Genomic DNA, 18402 nt, shown 5'->3' on the forward strand with positions numbered 1-18402 from the left:
GATGAACCCTGAGTGAGAATGATCGTCCTGTGAAACACCTTCAGTTTTTACCTCTGTTCCAACTAAGACTAGACTTTCAGGGATCATTTCTATAGTTTCTGACTTGAGGAATGTGCTTCTAAAGTGTTTGGTCTCGCTAACCACGATGATGAGTCATGATATTCTCCTCTGAGCGTGAAGCTGACAGAAACTGATGATTAAGTTCACATGTTCTGTCATTGATGATTGTTTTGTACTTCCTCATGGAGTATGCAGGAAGAGAGTATGTTCAGAGTGGTGGAAGTACAGCTGTAAAACAATAGCATAAATATTGTTGATACTGAGACATCAAACTGTTTCAGATAGAGGTCCACAACTCATCCTACTCTTCACTTATTGCAGTGATATGAAGTGCTGCTGGTGCCAGTGTACCTGGCAGCTGTGAGGTCCAAGAGCCAGAGTGACTGAGCTACAGACCACATTCTCTTTTTGAAGGCACCTGTTTGATCTACATCCTGTTTCTTATATAAACACAGAGCCTTTTGATTGCCCAACATACAAAGCCGTTAAAAAACACAAGGTATGATCTAAACCTTAGAAACCATACTGAAACCTTTCCTCTCATTTTGACTTGAAACACATGTTTACTATTCATTTGTGTCCACAGTCATTGTAGTGAGATGAGTTCCACTTCTGGGAGTTTCTGAACTTTGATCCCGCTATAAAGAAAAACAAACAAACAAAAAAGCACTTTACAACGAGCAACAACGACATCTGGCATACAAGCGGCTGAAATGTTTTTTCTCTTGGCCAGGCTCCTCCAGCAACCCTTTAGACGTCCAAACACGTTTTCCACCACCAACCTTAGCAAACTCATATTGTAGCTGAAGTTAAGCTGCTGCTGATCGTGTGCATGGTGGCTGGTGAACCCCGTCAGCCACTTCAAGAGGGGTTAAGCTGTCATGGTGTGAAAATACATCTCAGTGGCTCCATGTTCAGATTCAGCTCCTGTGTCACTCTGATCTTGCTGAGTAAGCTTCTTTGACTCAGTCTGATGTGCAGCAGCCTCGCCACGCTGCTGATATCCAGGAAGGTCTGGACTCTCATCTGCTCCGAATGCTCACACATCTCAACAAGCTCAGCAGCTACTTGTCCAGTGATTCCCTCCAGCTGCTCAGGTCCAGGTTCAGATGCTACAAACAGACATTCACACGGTTTAAATGCACTAACCTGTCTACAATTAATTTGGTTTCATCGCAGAAATGTCTCCAAAAAACATGTTCTTTTCTCCAAACATAATTTATAATTCAATACAACTACCACCGATTGCACTGTACAGACTCTCCAGAATATACATAAAACATTATTTGCCTGTAACAGATAAAAAACAGACAACAATGTTGTTGCTGAATCCAGTTAATCCAATAAATCCCTAACCATTTTAGTGTTCATATGAGGAATTAAATAACGGATGACTGAAAGACAGAACGACTTTGATAATTTGTCATTTCAAGCATGAGAATTCCAGGTGTGTTACAGCTGTGCTGTCAGTGGCCTTCAGTGATTGGCTGTGTTGCGCTGTGGTTCACCAACTGGAGGAGGTTTATGATGTAAATATTAGTGTTCTTGAAAACAGATTTCATCATACTTTATCCATTTAGTTTCCTGTCTGATCACCTCTGGAGGACTTGTTGTCTAGTAATGACTGAAGATTTACCACAACGTTGTTCTGCTAATCATGGAGAGAATAATGTCAAATTCAACCCTGAGTGAGAATGATCGTCCTGTGAAACACCTTCAGTTTTCACCATCATTCAAGCTAAGACTATACTTTCAGGGATCATTTCTATAGTTTCTGACTTGAGAAATGTGTTTCTAAAGTGTTTGGTCTCGCTAACCACGATGATGAGTTGTGATGTTCCCTTGTGAGCATGAAGCAGATAGAGCATAAGGATTCAGTTCCTGTTCTGTTGTTGATGATTGTTCTCTACTTCCTAATGGAGTATTGAAGAAGGGAATATGTTTTGAGTGGTTGCAAGAATTTGTACAGGGAAATGAAAATACTTAAGAATAATCTCAAAGCCTTTATAAAGATGAACTGGTTGCAAGAGAATATTGTTAGTCAGTTACATTGCAGATTAACAGCTTATTAAGGTCTAGAGCTTATCTAAAGAATGTAATAATGGTTTTGTTGATTAACAGACAGAAACCTTGATAATCAAGAATTGTCAAGTTATTCTCTTTGTTCAGGTTCTGGCAGATTCACTGCAGACATTTCACTGTTTCTGAAATTCTGTAGAGTAACCTAAAAAGATAATCAACAGATTTTCCTTTTCTAATTATGACAAAAAGAAAGTGATCATTGTTGATTTTTTTTAAAATACCGGCATTATAAAACTGGTGAAATAATGCAGCCTTACCTGTACTGTCTGGTGTTTGTTTAGTCTCCATAAGAGCCACATGGCAGAACGAGATGCAGCAACTGGAGGAGACTTTTGACAGCAGAGATGAACCCTGAGTGAGAATGATCATCCTGTGAAACACCTTCAGTTTTCACCTTCATTCAAACTAAGACTATACTTTCAGGGATCATTTCTATAGTTTCTGACTTGAGAAATGCTTTTCTAAAGTGTTTTGTCTCGCTCACCACGATGAAGAGTTACGATATTCCCTTCTGAGCGTGAAGCTGACAGCGAGCCATGTTTTAGTTCAAATGTTCTCTGTCATTGATGATTGTTCTGTATTGAGGAAGGGAATATGATCAGAGTGGTAATGTGATTTTACTGGAAAAAAAAAAAAAGAAAAAGTGCTTAGTGCCTAGCCTGTAGGAGCATGTATTTCCATAGAAAAGTAGAAGGTTAAGTAGTGTTTTCCGGGATGGCCAAACGACACTGTATTTGAAGGTGGGACGTCAGGGATATTTAGGTATGTTGTGAATTTTGATATTCTAGGGTGTAACTTGCTGTCTTGTTTTTTTTTGTTTTTACTTTTTTTGATTTTGTCATTATACACTATTTCACCTTATAAACTGTTTACCTTGCCTTGCTTGGTTTCACTATTTTCAGCACAACCTCACATGTGTGACTGTACAGTTATTTTTCATTTTGACATACTGTATTAACACAATGGACCTAAAATCACAAAAAAACATAAAATCTGAGTAGGAAAAAGTTAGATTATTTACTGTGAAAACTACAAATGTGTTTAATGAGCCATTTTTATTACTTATAATGCAAACATAAATTGCTGTTTGCTTCAGTGATTGGCTCTGGTGCACACGTGGCTATGGTGGTTATGGCTGACAATGCTAACAGAATTGCTAAATCATTTATGAAATAATTTGTTAACGGTATCATTGTAGTCAAAACAAATCCAACATTGCATACCCTTGAACCACGCAGCAGCCATGTTGAAAATCTCAGGTCAGTCTGATCCTGATCTGCAGAGATATTTGAGGCACACACAGACAGAGATTTCTTGCTTTTATGGAGAGATAAAGCTCAGAATTTAAATATGTTAAAACAATAGACTTTTCATTTTTTTCCTTCACTTTTTTTGTTTTCACACTTTAAAGAAAAGACTATACATACATTAGAAGTAGATGGTCAATCTGGTAAATTTCCTGTTTGGAGGGCATGAGTGTTACCTTTTTAATAAAAAAGAATATTTGTTCTGCTTAGCAGCAGACGTAACTAATGAATTGTTTACAAAATGAGGAGTGAGGTTGCTGGAGGACCACATTTGGCCCTCAAGCTGCCTGTTGAGTAGGTCTGGTGTTGAAGGTCTCCCTGTTACAAATTGCTGTCTGTGAAATAAAATGTGACAAATCTGATGTTGAAGTTGTTAACATGAAATTAAAAGCTTTAGTGGCAGTTTCAATTAACGTTGTACTTTTATTTTGATCACTTTTCATGAATTGGTCATTTTTGGTCATTTGTGGCAGCAACGATGAACCCTGAGTGAGAATGAAGGTTTTATGAATGATCCTCAGTTTTCACTGTCCTCCAAACTAAGACTATACTTTCAGGGATCATTTCTATAGTTTCTCACTTGAGAAATGTGTTTCTAAAGTGTTTGGTCTTGCTAACCACGATGATGAGTTGTGATATTCTTTTCAGAGCATGAAAATAACAGAGAACAATGTCTCAGCTCACATGTTCTCTGTCAATGATGATTGTTCTGTACTTCTTCTAGAAGTACTGAGGAAGGGAATATGATCAGAGTGGTTGCATGAATTCATACAAAGAAAAGAAAACACTTGAGAACAATTACAAAACTTCTATAAAGACAGATTTTTTGCATGAGAATATTGTTAGTCAGTTACATTGCAGTTTAAAGGCTGACTAAGGTTTAGAGCTCATCTAAAGAATTTAATGATTAATGTGTTGATTAAAGACAAAAACCTTGATAATCAAGATTTGTTAAGTTATTCTCTTTGTTCAGGTTCTGGCAAATTTACTGCATTCATTTCTCTGTTTCTGAAATTCTACAGTGAGTAGAGATGCAGCAACTGGAGGAGACTTTTGACAGCAGAGATGAACCCTGAGTGAGAATGATCGTCCTGTGAAACACCTTCAGTTTTCACCTTCGTTCAAACTAAGACTATACTTTCAGGGATCATTTCTGTAGTTTCTGACTTGAGGAATGTGTTTCTAAAGTGTTTGGTCTCGCTAACCACGATGATGAGTTGTGATGTTCCCTTCTGAATCAGAAACTGACAGAGACTAATGACTCAGTTCATGCTCTCTGTCATTGATGTTTGCGCTGTACTTCTTCTGGATGTACTGAGGAAGGGAATATGATCAGAGTGGTTGCATGAATTTACACAAGGAAAAGAAAACACTTGAGAACAATTACAAAACTTTTATAGAGACAGATTTTTTGCAAGAGAATATTGTTAGTCAGTTACATTGCAGATTAAAGGTTGACTAAGGTTTAGAGCTCATCTAAAGAATGTAGTAATGGATTTGTTGATTAAGAAACAGAAACCTTGATAATTAAGAACTGTCAAGTTATTCTCTTTGTTCAGGTTCTTAATAAATCTAATGTAGACATTTCTCTCTGTTTTCTATAGAGTAATCTAAAAAGATAATCAACAGATTTTCATTTTGCAATTATGACAAAGAGAATGTGATCATTGTGTTGTCTGAAAATCCCGGTGTTATAAAACTGGTGAAATAATGCAGCCTTACCTGTACTGTCTGGTGTATGTTTAGTCTCCATAAGAGCCACATGGCAGAACGAGATGCAGCAACTGGAGGAGACTTTTGACAGCAGAGATGAACCCTGAGTGAGAATGATCATCCTGTGAAACACCTTCAGTTTTCACCTTCATTCAAACTAAGACTATACTTTCAGGGATCATTTCTATAGTTTCTGACTAGAGAACTGTGTTTCTAAAGTGTTTGGTCTTGCTAACCACGATGAAGAGTCATGATATTCCCTTCTGAGCATGAAGCTGATGGAGAGTCATGATTAAGTTCATGTTATCTGTCATTGATGATTGTTCTGTATTTCTCCATGAAGTACTGAGGAAGGGAATATGATCAGAGTGGTTGCCAAGATGTGAAGATAAACTTATATATTTCTAGTAAGAATACAACATGAACATACTAAAAAATGTAATTGATTAATCAGTCTATGGTTCAACAATTAAGATCATTATGTAACAGAATTACTACAGGAAGGGAAAACAAAAATACAGGAAATATGAAAAATAATAGAAATGCATTAAACCCCCCAAGCTCTTCTTCAGTTACAATATGGATTTAATAAATACTCAATGGAGTGAGTTGTCTCCAAGAGGACCACGAAGATGGGCTTTATATGGTAATAATCTTTTTAATAGAAGCTTACAATGACTTTTAAATCTGAGGTCTAAAAATTAAATATCATTTATGTTGAGCTTTAATTGCTGTACTTTTATCATGAAAACATTGTTAAAAACAGGAAGTTGCGCCGGGGCTCCGTGACGTAATACGTAAATAAGTTGATCAGGCTTGCTTAGTCGAAAGGTTGTCTTCTGAAGACAGAATCATCTCTCGCTTTGGTAATATTAACGACAGTGGTGAAATCATAGACTTGCTCCGAGTTTAAACAGAAGTGACGTTTTATCCGACACGTTGGGACATGCCATCTGACTTTGTCACGTAGCTGTAAAGTAAGCCTCGTGAGGACAACAACCCGTCGGTGGTCAGCAAGCTAACAGGCGTTAGCACCGCAGATCTCTCACTTTCTCCTCCATTTCGTCTGCGTCTGTCACCGGCCTTTAGATTCTGTCACCAGGTCCAGTCCGTGGTTTTGCCAGGAGAGGATGAACTGGCTTTTCCCCTTGTCCAAAGGCTCCGGACCTCACCCTCCTCTGAACAGCTTACAGCAACAAAAACAGCGGCAGATCGAGTCTCTCAAAGCTGCTCATCCGAGGTAACGTGAATGGCAACCGGTCACCCGGTGCTGCCGTACAGCTTGTTAACAGTATCCTTATTTTATCCTTTTAAGCAGAGATTGGTCAGCTGTTTGTCGCTACTGGTGTTGGTAACAAGAACATGTTGTCCGAGAGCACACGCGCACACACGGTGTGTTTACTTAGCACAGCTAGCCACTTGGCTGACAGTTGAGTCAACAAGAAGTACGTTAGGCTAACATATAGCTCATTGCCTTTATGCTTGCACGCGTTTATCGCTGCCATCCTTAAGATATGTCAAAATAACGGAGTCACGATATTGCGTGAACCAACAGCCACTGCTTTTATGTGCTCCTCCGTGGACACCGAGTGGCTAATGTTTGCTAACCTTTCCTCGTAGCTAACTAGCTAGTTAGGAATGGTTTGACAGGGCGCTGTTAGCTGGCTAGCTAATCAAGTCAGCCGGTGACAGTTACAGTGTCTATATTTAGGATTGATGACACACGTTGTAGCTGGCCTGATATATCAAGTGATCATTCCAGTGTTCCCTCGGACCTGTCACGCCTGTAGTTTTAGGAGGAGCTTGCTAATTAGATGTGGAGATTAAAGTATTAGCCTTTGTTGACTTTAATAGAATTGCACGGGCCACAGATGCTAATGTACTGGGGTTAATGCTGCTCATGGCGTGTCGATGATGTCAAAGAATGAGTCAGTGGGAGAACAAGTTTCATACTGTTTAAAGACTGTGAACAGGCAAAGCCCCTAAACAGGCCATAGCAGACTTCTGTAGGGGTAAAGGATTATATCAGGCATAATATGTAAAGTGCAGATTGTTTCAAAAACTGATATACATTTTGGCACCAATATCAACGTCAGTAACAGTTGGCAAATCTATCTCTATCTATCTTTATCTCTAGTGGAGTGTAGTCATGTGTTGGTAACGCAGTGAGGCAAAAAAAGTATGTGAATCAACATTGGGCAAAGTTGTTACTACCGATACTGGTATTTTTATTTTATTTAAAAAATCTGTATGATTTTGAAGTAAAAACATGTTTTCTCGTTAGTCAAGTTTCTTGAATTCAGGTTCTCTTACAAACTCGGATTAGGAAAAAAAATAGTGGTGAAACTTTTAGATTGTACAGTGCACTCTGTGTACACTTGCCTGGAAAATAGCGTTCTGCTTCATAACACTATACTTCTTAGCAAAACAACAGTAAGTGAATCAAATTGCAGATGTATTGTAATTGTCAGTGGGTAAGGGATTAAGCCTATAGAGTCATTGTGCAAGGTTAATCATGGAAGGTCTCTCTTTGTGATTCTGTTTCCAAACTAGCAGAAGTTGCATTAACACTGATAAAGGATGTATGTATACTACATTTCCTAAATGTGCTGATCAAGTCAACAGATGAAAGATTACAGACCATGACATTCCTTTGTTACTGTTTCCCAACAGCCTCGCAGAGATCCAGAAAGATGTCGAGTACAGAATACCATTCACAGTCAACAACTCCACCATTAGTGTTAATGTGTAAGTAAAGTTTCTCACACATGGTCACAGTATCAAATGCAGGCCATGTGCTCGATTCACAGTCACCTATCATATTTTCTGTTCTGTTTTCCTTAGTCTGCTGCCTCCTCAGTTCCCCCAGGAGAAGCCGGTGGTTAGCGTCTACCCCCCTGTTGGTCATCATTTAGTAGACAGCAATAATGGCACCATTATCACCAGCCCCCTCATCAATAATGTAAGTAGTTGTTTTGTTTCTTGTGATTCCAAATCTTGGTTTCTTGAAGGGGTTCCATTGGATCAAGGGGTTGTGTTCTTACAAATCTGTGATCTGAAGTCATTCAAGAAAACCACCAATGTCTAATGTTACCTGGTTTTAAAACTGTCAACATACTCGGTGACATGATTGTTCTTGCTGTTTTCTCCACGGTTAAAATAACCTCACCTCATGGTTTCATTGTTAAGAGATTCACCGCAAATAAAGAACAGCACTGAAACATTATCACCCTGGCACAACGGCAAGTTGAAAGGGGGAATATCATGACTCACAGCTGTATACATGATGAATAAATGTGACCAAAACTGAAACTGAAATGATTAGTCACAGTAAAACGCTTTCTGTAGCTGATCGTTGCAAGATACAGTCACATGTGACTAGTGCTTCTTTCAGCACAGAGTAAGCAAGAGTCAGTCTGTGCTCTTACTGCGTCGTCAGTTTAAATAGAGATGGGGAGAAATCTGATTACTGCACCCAGCTGCATGTAAACATGGGTTATTCCCTAGTCAAGTGAATCTTCCCCTGATCGTTATAATAACATGCAAACATAATGTTCAACTTTTACAATATGAACTTCTTTTTTATCTTTCCTGGTTGTTAGATATTTAATGTAACTTTTGTTAGGTCAAACTGTAGTTTTATAAGTGACAATGTTCTTAGTTTCCTCCAAGTTTAGTTTTTTGTTATTGTGTATGTTGTAGTTTGGGATGCACTCAGATCTGGGTAAGGTCATTCAGAGTCTGCTGGATGAGTTCTGGAAGAGTCCACCTGCCTTGATGTCCAGTGGCCCTGCTGGCTTTCCATAGTGAGTCTGCTCTTTCATTCATTGACATTTGTCTTGAGGTACTTTATCATTATAACAGGAAATTCAAGTGTTGCGTAACCTGAGTTTAATTTAAGTACTTTTGCAGTAATGTTTTTTTATGGGCATTGCAGTAAATAAGTAGCCCTAAAACCCAGTTCGTTATTATAATGGAAATTTGGGGCAATGTTATGTAACTTATGTTTTTTTTTACTATCAAACATATTGTGTTAAACTAGAACCTGTGTGCCTTTTCCTGAATAATTATGGTTGAAAAGGTCTGTCTGGTGGTTTCCTCAGTCCCTGGATCCTTCAATGAAGCTCGTAAATAAAATAGTCATTGTTAAGAAAACTATTAAAGTAACTTGTAAAAAATTTTTCTCTGAAAATAAATTTGACATGTGTGTTTTATTTGGTTTTATCCCTAAGTGAAATAATCTTTTTTCTCTCCCATGTTTATGCAGCAATATGTACAAGCCTCCTTACCCCACTCAGGCTTTCCACTATGGATCTCGCCACATGGGTCCCAGTCACACGCCGCCTGCTGGTCCAGGCCCAGCTCCGTGTCCAGCTCCCATGCCTCACCCTGGGGCTGAAAGTGCCCATGGACACCCTCGAGCTCCAGCCCCATATGGACTGATTTCTGACCTGCCACTGCCTGTTCCCACCGGAGACTCCCAGGTATACTCAACAATGCATAATATACACCAATGTAGAAGGAAGTAGTGAAAGCATCTCAAACATTAAAACTCTGACAGCCAAGGAAAGTAAGATTGGTCGTGTTCAGATAATTTTGTCATGAGTTGCTCATACTACCACTGTCTGTTTCAGGCTGGACTGAACGGACACATGTACAAGATGCCTGAGATTCCCGAGTCTTTTCCTGAACTCACTGACATGAAGTAAAGTATCCCAAATATTCTTGACTTGAAATATTTTGATTGAGATCTGAAAACTTTCTTTTGATTCCATTACATTAATGTCTTTGTTCCCCTCTCCTCTTACCTACTGCGATACATCTGCCACCTTCTGCTGCGCCACTTCCCAGTTTAATGCAGTTGTCAAGCATGTCTGAAAACGAGGACGTGTTACTGGAGTTCTTTGTGAGTTTGCCACAACTCAAGCAGATCACCAATGATAAAGAAGAACTTGTCACCAGTATAGTGGACATGGCGAGTAAGTAGCTCTGCGATACCTGATCTGAAGGTTTTGATGGATATAACTATGAAAGAGAAGTTTCCTGATATTTGTGCAACTGTTTGTCGTTTACAGAGAAAAACCTTCAGATGGAGCCACAGCTCGAAGGAAAAAGACAAGAAATGCTCTACAAGGTCAGATATCACATCTCATATCTTGTGCTCTCTCATTGTGTCTCTCCCATGGACACATAAAAAACCCATTCATGCTGTTATATTCTCGCAGCTTCTGATGTTTTTGACGTCTGTTGACAGTACGAACAGCTGACCCAGATGAAATCGGCCTTTGAGACAAGGATGCAGCGACAGCATGACCTCAGTGAGGTAAGAGGCTCATTGTACTGCAGTTTCATTTTTAGGAGGGTTTGAATATGGATGTGCTTTTGTGGGTTCAAGTTGCCTGTTTAATGTCCTTGATTTCATTTTTAGTTTTAACATTTGCATGTCTTGGAACAGTACACTTGGGTTGTTCCCTTTCAGTTTATCATAGTGCTGAAGTTGAAAGCCACATAGTTTTCACTTTGTCAGGTGAAAGAAATTAAAGGAGGAAATGGTGAGCAGTTTAAAAGAAACCAGCCCCCACCTGCTGGAAAATGCCTGTATATCTGTTTCTTACTTTGATATCTTTCCTCCCTCACTAGAGTTGCAGTCTTAGTACTTTACAGGCTCGGTTAAAAGTTGCAGCCCACCAGGCTGAGGAGGAGTCAGAGGAGACAGCGGAAAACTTCCTGGAGGGACGCACAGACATCGACGAATTTCTGACCAGCTTCATGGAGAAAAGAACGGTGAGAAACTAAGAGTGCAGTGTTTGTGTAACTATTGCTTTTACACATTTATTTATTGTCGATGTAATCAAATGTTCAGTAGTGAACATAAAAAGATGAAAGGTGTATTGAACGTGTTTGTGTTATTCCACAGCTTTGCCACAGCAGAAGAGCCAAAGAGGAAAAGTTGCAACAGTCTATCAACACACATGGACCGTTTCCTACCAGCCACTAGAACACAAGGTACAGCACACGCTCAGACAGATTACAAGGGTAATTTCTAAAGAAAACTCGCAAGACTGTAGATCTCAATCAGTCATCTGTCTCTGTGGAGGGAAACCGGTGGTTCTCAGCTGACTATTTCACAACAGGCAGCACTGGTGGCTTTTGTTTACGACTATACTTCCCTCTATTTGTCATCATCCTCTTATTTTCTTACATTTGTTCCTCAGGTTTGATGTTTTCTCAGCCAACTGCTGCCAACTAAAAAGGATAAAGACATTTGAGGGGACAAAAAGCACACTGAGTCAACAATGGGCACTTTGGAGAAACACGAATATGACGATCGCAGTGCTGGGCTTGAAAAAATAAAGAGAGGAAAAGAAGAAAAAGCCTGCTGTGCCCAGATTTGAGCTAACAAAGCCCGGTGACGTTTGATGGAGAAGCTGTCGAGTCACCACAAGAGGCCAAAACTGGGAGAAGGAGTAATTTGCCTGGCCTTTACTACCACATTACTAAGGATTGATTACACAGTGGATAATCTCCATTGCACATGCTCTTTGTCCAGTTTTGACTTGACGGAAAGAATTTTGTTTCTTTCTAGAATTTATGTTGCTCACTAAGAGAAATGCCAGTGGTTGGTGAATTGAACACATTTGGAAGATAGTACAAGTTGTTAAGGACAATATTCCCAAACTTTTCCAGGCAGTGAGTAAGAAAATGTCACTATGAAGTAATTGTTAAAATGCTGATGCTGGAGTCTGTGTTTGCTGTCTCTGAGATCACTGTCATGTCCTTCCTTTATTATTCGAGAAAGGTCCTACTGCCTACTGGACAGAGAGAGGAAATACATTTGCACTGCAAATCTCCTGTTTACATTGGAAAGGTTGGTCTAGACATTTTCATGTAATTCAGTAAGAATAGTGTTACTTTAACAAGTCAAGATAATCTCTCCAACAGGAGGCAAGGACGGGACAGTGTTGTCAGGAGACCTTAAGCTTGGGCTGTTGTCACTCTTTGCAGACAGTAGGTGGTCCTTCATCAAGTTGGTGGGTGTCCCCTTAAGTAATATCTTGAACACAGCCTCAAAATCAGTGTGTTTGTGCAAGCGCTCATAATTCGATAAACTTCCCAGGGTAATAATCTGACTTTTTTCACAGTGTTGACACCATAACAGAATTCACATATGTACTGTACATCAAAATCACAGTCACCACAATCCAGATGACAAAGTTGATCAGTTTGCAAACATATTAGGTAAACTGGTGTCAGCAGAATGACACAAACCAGGTAAACGGTTTAATCACACTCTTACCTAAATGCTTTTTACATGAATTAAGTTGTTTGTGTTCATGGAAACATACTGATCAATATCAGCACCTGGATGTTTTCTGACACCTTTTGAACTGGACAATTTTTGACGCAGATTTGGGATACTGTTTGGGAATATTAGGTTAAATGCTACAGTAATGCTCGATGACATTGGATACTGTATTTAAATAATGTTAATAATAGGCTATATTGTAATCGAAGACTCAGACACCTTGTATTATATGTTCTTATTTAATTTGTTAGAGTAATAAAGCATTTAGAATAAATCATGTTTCTTTTACTTGCTGTAACACTGAAGGCATTGTCTTGCCTGCTTACCCACACACCCCACTTGCTTGTTAATCGCGCAACAACAAAACACAAGTGCATTAGTGTTGCTTTTAAGTTTCGTTCATAGCCTCTCAGAAACACCAAAGAGCACTTAATCTAAATATGATATTTACATAGATTGCAATGACTGATCAAAGAATATACAGTTGACATCAATTTATTATTGGCTTCACAGGGAACTATTGTCAATGGATCCACGGCAACGATTACATGGACTCAATGTGCGGCTAAAAGGTCAAACACAGTAAGAACAGTTTCACCAAAGAACATGCCTCTAATATGAGTCCTTGAGTATCCTCTCTTTAAAACACAGATCCATGAAACCTGCTCAGTCCATGCAGCTGTGTGAGGTTTATATTACAGAGTGGTGCTGCAGAAGCACACATACACACAGAACGTATGGGGTAGTACTCACACTCAGCAGGTTTTATTGTATACAAAAGGCAAGCCCTCACAAAAGAAGCCTCTAGGCCTGAAGTAAACAATCAAACCAACAGATGGGTACTAAACTTTGCAGGTCACGACATTTCTTTACAAACCAGTGAGGTAAACAGATCCTGTGTGTGTCCTGATTCAACGTCTCTAAATTAAACCTTTGGGGCGATTGCTTCATCAAGAGCCCCGCACTCCATGTCACTGCTCCTCCATCCATGTCAGTTTCACGGTGGCCCTGAAGTGCATAGGAAAACATATAACAACTAGTAAGGAAACAGAACGACAAATATAACACAACAACAAGTAGGGTCATACATCTATGCCAATAAATCACAAAACACAAAGGCAAATGGGAAATCAATTTAACAGAGGAGAAAACACAACAATCATCAGTAAGCACTGTTGTGTTTTCCTAATTGCCGTAATGATTTGCACTTGAGGGCCACCGTATCTTTCTTTGAGAATTACGAAAAAGTTGTGTTTACATTTCTTTGAGTATACAAGTGAGTAAAATTACACATAAAGTTTGTATATTGTTCAGTGTTTGGAGAGATGTTGACTTATTTTTGAGTGGCATGGTGAACGTGGTGAGCAGCAGGTGGCGGTAACTCACCACACAGGCCTCAGCAAGCAACCGGAAATAACAAGTATGGAGAGACGAAGAAGAAGGAGGAAAACCAACTGAGAAGGCGCGTATTACAGGAAGCAGAAGGTAAATAAAACTAAGTTAACTTAAGACATTCGACTCTGCAAAGGATAGAAAAATTAGGTCATAAAACTGAACCGAAAATAACCGATGTGTGCAGTTTACTGACGACACTTGGCAAATGGTTGACAGTTAGATGACGTTAATGTTGCTATGGACGTTAGCTAGCCAACATCACTTTCTGCACTGTCAGTAGATAAATGATGTCAAATGTCTGCTTGTAGCTTCAAATTTATCTCATAGTTAGCTAGATAATGATGTATTTTGTGGTGTTCATTGATACGCATGTCCTTGGAAAATACGTTGACTTTTAATAGCTGTTACCAAACAAAGGATGAGACTGATGGGGTGAGTTAGACCTCCTGTGTGAGTTTGTTGTCTTTAGATATGCATAAGAAAATTCATTGATTTTGAGAATCAAAGTCTTCTGGTTCTAGATTCTTACATTTATGATACTAAATAAAAAGTGTTTGGGGTTTTGTTACTATATATATATATATATATATATATATATATATATATATATATATATATATATATATATATATATCTGTGTTCTGTGTGTCAAGGTCTGTGTTCTGTGTGTCAAGGTCAGTCCAGAAATATGTCGCGACAGATGGGAGACAGCCATCGCAGGTTCCTACAGACCATGATGGGCAGTGGCATCATCGATCAACAAGGGGCAAAGACACTCTATCAGTATTGTTGTGAAACCCACAACAGTGAGTCATCTTACACAACACCAGAGTAGCTCGAGAGTTCACTTGTGTAGCAAACAGGCTTCAAACAGCAGGTTTAGGCCTGTGCACATCCTTTAATGGCAAGAATATAAATATGCCTTGAAAGTATTTTTTTATGAATCTTTGAAGTTTAACTGAATATTTGAATTGCCATTTACAATAACTATTTCAAGTTCATACATTTTCATGAACACAATAATTTCTCTTGATTCAAAAAATTATAAACTAGACAGAAATTGAAAACTTAATAATAAAGGAATTTAAAACCAGTGTCGATTCTTTTAGTTTCCAAATCATCTTACTGCTTCTCTAAGTGTATCGTTGAAACTAACACACTTTGTCTTTCTTCTTTTTTATTTTGTAGCACAGCACACCCCAGACAAACTGGATGATTTCATTGAGACCATCAACTCCAAGCTGCAGCCCATGTTCATGCAGATAAGAAAAGGGATGTCTGAGGACAACGGTCAGCAGTACTACGCCTTGGTTAGTGGCTTTAACTGAATTCCTAACTAGTGACTCTTTTGAAGTCACAGGTTGGTTGGTGAATTGAGGGAGCAAGTTACACAGATGCGAGGCTGTGGAGCACAACAAAAAACAGCTTTCTTTGGTCTGTATGTTCTACAAAGACTCAGGAAAACACAACAGTAGGTTCCATTAGTCTGTGATCACATTGAAAATCTCTTATACTATTGAATGAACATGGAAATAATCAGAAAACTTGAGGATTTGAAAGATAAATGAAAGTTAAGTTGTTAGTCTAGTCTCAAAATGACCACACCATCAGAAGATCAATACATTAAGCCAAGTTCCCTAAGAGTTAGAAAAGCAAATGTATCTCAGTTACAGAATTTCTTAAAGAAGTAATGTAATATTTTAATATGCAAATGTAATGTCAAAAATTAAGCTGTCTTGTGGTGATCTCAGAGGATGAGTAGCAGTTTCTAAACCACATCTCAGGAAGTGAAGAAAAGCCAAACACCTAAAATATTAGAATTTCACAGTGGATGACTGGAAAAAGTCCAATTTACAGATGTATGTCAGTAACAGAAGGGTGTATATACGGAGACAAACAGAATAGAGGATGACACCATGGTGTTTAAAACCTACAGTGGTGGGAATATTTATATCTGGGGCGGCTATGCCTCCTTTGTATTTATCGGTTTGAGTATTTGCTCAGTAGGTGGTGAAAGATGTATGAAATGTGAAAATAGCTGCAAATTAAAAATGGGTTGCTAAACCTTTGTCTGCATCCAAAGCATGTTGAGTCACCAGGAGGCTTTATTAATCACAGTTTCACTTAAATCCTGTCCAGGTCAACATGGCTGAGACTGATGTCACCAGGATGTCCTCAGATTATGCTGACAATGAACTGGAGCTGTTCGGAAAAACGGTGAGTGAATTTTCGGAAAGAAAAAGTAAACTTTGTAGGCCGTTCTAAATCATGTGTATTTATTTCAGTGGGACGTGTTTCAGCAGTAAGTAGTAGAGCTTCTTCAAAACCTGTTATTTGTTATTTCTGAACTCGAGCTGTTGATACTCAGATTGAGCTGATCGTGGGCTCTGAGAATGGCAAAGCCTCTTCCACTGACATCCTGAACAGCGCCGACACCCTGACCACCAAAAAACTGAAGAAGAGCGAGACGGAGCACGTCTTGAACCGACTCGTGCATGACAAATGGCTGAATGAGGTAAAACAAATACCAAAGTTGATTTTAACTTCTTGTGTTTGTTTTTTTCTTTTCTTTTTTTTACAAACTTCAAGCACTTTTAATATGGACACACAACTGTTTAGAGACACTTTTGTAGCCTTTCATATGAGTTGGATTATCATCTATACTGTGCAAAGTCAACCGGTGCTGTACAGATATATAAGTAGTGTCAGTTTAGTTTTTCAACTCCTGATGCATATCTCTAAAGATGTCCAACTATGCTCTTAACATTGGTGATGAGGATTATCAAATAGACTTCATCGTCCAAGATTCTGTATAGCTTTATATCATGATATGTGCGATGTGTTGTCTTTTAAGGTTTTAAAGGCTAAATTACAGTAAAAGTATGTAGTATCTGAACTTACCGGTGTCCCACTTGTTCTGATACTTGCCTTTAACAACTTCATTATATCCGCATTACTGATGGTTGTTTATCAAAAAACTCATTGTGTTAATGTTTTGTAGCACCAACTGTCATCCCTACAATATTGTTGCATTGTCAATACTGGGCTATTTAGTAAAAATAGAATTGTGGTGTTTGATTTTGTTGCCCATTCCTAACGTATATTTAGTGTTCTGAGAAGATTTTAAAATACTGAGATATGTATCTTTTATCACAATATGTCCTAAAAATATTGTGATAATATTTTAAGTCATATCGCTTGTCCTATCAAATGTTTTTAGTGGAGGATGAAGGTAGATGGCTGATGTGTAAGATAATTTTGTAATTTTGTGAGGTGAAAAAAGTCAAATAATAGTATTTGTTGATATTCCCAAACTTTGCTGTTCAAAATCCGGGCAAAATAAAATTGTAAATAAAAAGATAAAAAATAAAATTATTTTCATTTGTTGACAAGGTTTGCCCGTTGTGGTCGCTAACCTCATCTTGCTCCCACTTTGGCAATGAAATTTTTTGAATAATTGATTTCTTCTCATTGATCTAGAAACGGGGTGAATACACTTTGTCCACCAGATGTATAATCGAGATGGAGCCGTACATCCGTACAATGTATCAGGACCAGGTGAAAATGTGTCACATTTGTCGCAACATGGCTTTTCAGGTAAATTGGGATGAGCCTGTCATCCTTATACTCCTGCGATAAATACCTGAATTAAATACATTGCAACCATTCCCGTCATATAGGAGCCTTTAGGCGCTTGTTTCATTTAATTACTTACTAAAATAGAAATGCTGTGTATTATTACTGTGGAGAACTGTGTTTTGCGTGAACTACAAGTTACATGATTACCTTCATCATTGTTACCAAGAAAATTATCCTTACGTGTCACACCTCATTTATTCAAAATGACTTTGCTCACAGTATCGATCGGATCGGATTGATAAACGTCTGTTTTAATTTTCAGTGCCAAATTTGTGAGAATCCTTCATGTGGGATAAAGATACACAACCCATGTGTGGCAAGATACTTTAAAGGAAGATCAGAGCCACGGTGTCCTGCTTGTGATGACTTCTGGCCGCATGAAATCCCTGGTAATTATTGTTTATTTACTGATGAAGTGCCTTTTAGTGCAGCATACTGCTTTTATTTTATGATTCAGATGAATGCATGAAAAAGATCATTCCACCATTACAAATATGTTGCTCTTTCAGGTTTCTTTTTGTTATTTTACTTTTCCATACTACACAGTAAATCAGGCTTGCTTTAGTTGTGTGAATGAATGAATGAAAACAAATGAATCTGCTTGTGTAACATATTTTTTATTGTGTTCATTACAGAAGTCAGACAAACCCGCTCTCAGTCCAGAAGATGAGGACTTCACCAACAAATGTGTTTGTGTTTTCTTAAAACTGTTTAATATTTTAACATGCCTTTGTGATAAACCAAATTGTTAATATAAATGTTTTGTTATTTTTACAAAAATAAACGAGAATGTGTTCTACTCAGATGTCTTTATTATATTTAGTCACATGCAATCATCTTGAAAAACAAAGTCAATACAGATTTTTGTTGTGGTGTTTTGAACACTATACATCTGAAAAG

At 38.3% G+C, this 18402-nt stretch overlaps 2 protein-coding genes, 5 non-coding genes and 1 pseudogene across 9 annotated transcripts; all 8 read left to right on the forward strand.

Moving 5' to 3' along the window:
* The first annotated feature begins 64 nt into the window (after positions 1 to 64).
* On the forward strand, positions 65 to 278 carry LOC119029845. Its single transcript, XR_005078111.1, has one exon. It is a non-coding gene; the product is annotated as a small nucleolar RNA U3 (small nucleolar RNA).
* Positions 279 to 1800: 1522 nt separating this feature from the next.
* On the forward strand, positions 1801 to 2012 carry LOC119029778. Its single transcript, XR_005078079.1, has one exon. It is a non-coding gene; the product is annotated as a small nucleolar RNA U3 (small nucleolar RNA).
* Positions 2013 to 2549: 537 nt separating this feature from the next.
* Positions 2550 to 2750, forward strand: LOC119029840 (annotated as a pseudogene).
* A 1240-nt stretch (positions 2751 to 3990) lies between these two features.
* Positions 3991 to 4206, forward strand: LOC119029765. The gene has a single exon (XR_005078074.1). It is a non-coding gene; the product is annotated as a small nucleolar RNA U3 (small nucleolar RNA).
* A 371-nt stretch (positions 4207 to 4577) lies between these two features.
* On the forward strand, positions 4578 to 4791 carry LOC119029784. Its single transcript, XR_005078081.1, has one exon. It is a non-coding gene; the product is annotated as a small nucleolar RNA U3 (small nucleolar RNA).
* Positions 4792 to 5321: 530 nt separating this feature from the next.
* On the forward strand, positions 5322 to 5535 carry LOC119029803. Its single transcript, XR_005078087.1, has one exon. It is a non-coding gene; the product is annotated as a small nucleolar RNA U3 (small nucleolar RNA).
* Positions 5536 to 5975: 440 nt separating this feature from the next.
* On the forward strand, positions 5976 to 12742 carry vps37a (VPS37A subunit of ESCRT-I). The gene is made up of 12 exons (XM_037075634.1): positions 5976 to 6402; positions 7836 to 7910; positions 8007 to 8124; positions 8865 to 8968; positions 9430 to 9646; positions 9797 to 9867; positions 10014 to 10141; positions 10238 to 10296; positions 10417 to 10485; positions 10803 to 10946; positions 11080 to 11168; positions 11378 to 12742. Exons 1-11 carry the CDS (start codon positions 6293 to 6295, stop codon positions 11158 to 11160), a joined length of 1176 nt encoding a protein of 391 aa, XP_036931529.1. The 5' UTR covers positions 5976 to 6292; the 3' UTR covers positions 11161 to 11168; positions 11378 to 12742.
* A 1075-nt stretch (positions 12743 to 13817) lies between these two features.
* On the forward strand, positions 13818 to 18301 carry nsmce1 (NSE1 homolog, SMC5-SMC6 complex component). 3 transcript variants are annotated; one of them, XM_037076064.1, is made up of 8 exons: positions 13818 to 13953; positions 14538 to 14669; positions 15052 to 15173; positions 16003 to 16080; positions 16232 to 16378; positions 17344 to 17460; positions 17765 to 17891; positions 18138 to 18301. In XM_037076064.1, exons 2-8 carry the CDS (start codon positions 14552 to 14554, stop codon positions 18170 to 18172), a joined length of 744 nt encoding a protein of 247 aa, XP_036931959.1. In that variant the 5' UTR covers positions 13818 to 13953; positions 14538 to 14551; the 3' UTR covers positions 18173 to 18301. The 3 variants fall into 3 exon arrangements, with proteins under 3 accessions (XP_036931959.1, XP_036932119.1, XP_036932031.1); XM_037076224.1 differs by having other exon boundaries at positions 13829 to 13953; positions 14517 to 14669; positions 18138 to 18172; XM_037076136.1 differs by lacking the exon at positions 13818 to 13953 and adding an exon at positions 14157 to 14295 and having other exon boundaries at positions 18138 to 18172.
* Positions 18302 to 18402: the final 101 nt, after the last annotated feature.

The sequence above is a fragment of the Acanthopagrus latus genome, chromosome 1 (genome assembly GCF_904848185.1).
Source record: "Acanthopagrus latus isolate v.2019 chromosome 1, fAcaLat1.1, whole genome shotgun sequence".
NCBI classification, from domain to species: Eukaryota; Metazoa; Chordata; class Actinopteri; order Spariformes; family Sparidae; genus Acanthopagrus; species Acanthopagrus latus.

Bases quoted from the DNA above. Each gene is read 5' to 3' on its own strand.
- vps37a (XM_037075634.1), top strand. From the start codon at position 6,293: ATGAACTGGCTTTTCCCCTTGTCCAAAGGCTCCGGACCTCACCCTCCT. The intron at 8,125-8,864 runs GTAAGTAGTTGT...TGTATGTTGTAG, and splicing joins CCAGCCCCCTCATCAATAAT to TTTGGGATGCACTCAGATCT. The intron at 10,297-10,416 runs GTCAGATATCAC...GTCTGTTGACAG, and splicing joins GACAAGAAATGCTCTACAAG to TACGAACAGCTGACCCAGAT.
- nsmce1 (XM_037076064.1), top strand. From the start codon at position 14,552: ATGTCGCGACAGATGGGAGACAGCCATCGCAGGTTCCTACAGACCATG. The intron at 16,081-16,231 runs GTGAGTGAATTT...GTTGATACTCAG, and splicing joins TGGAGCTGTTCGGAAAAACG to ATTGAGCTGATCGTGGGCTC. The intron at 16,379-17,343 runs GTAAAACAAATA...TCATTGATCTAG, and splicing joins ATGACAAATGGCTGAATGAG to AAACGGGGTGAATACACTTT.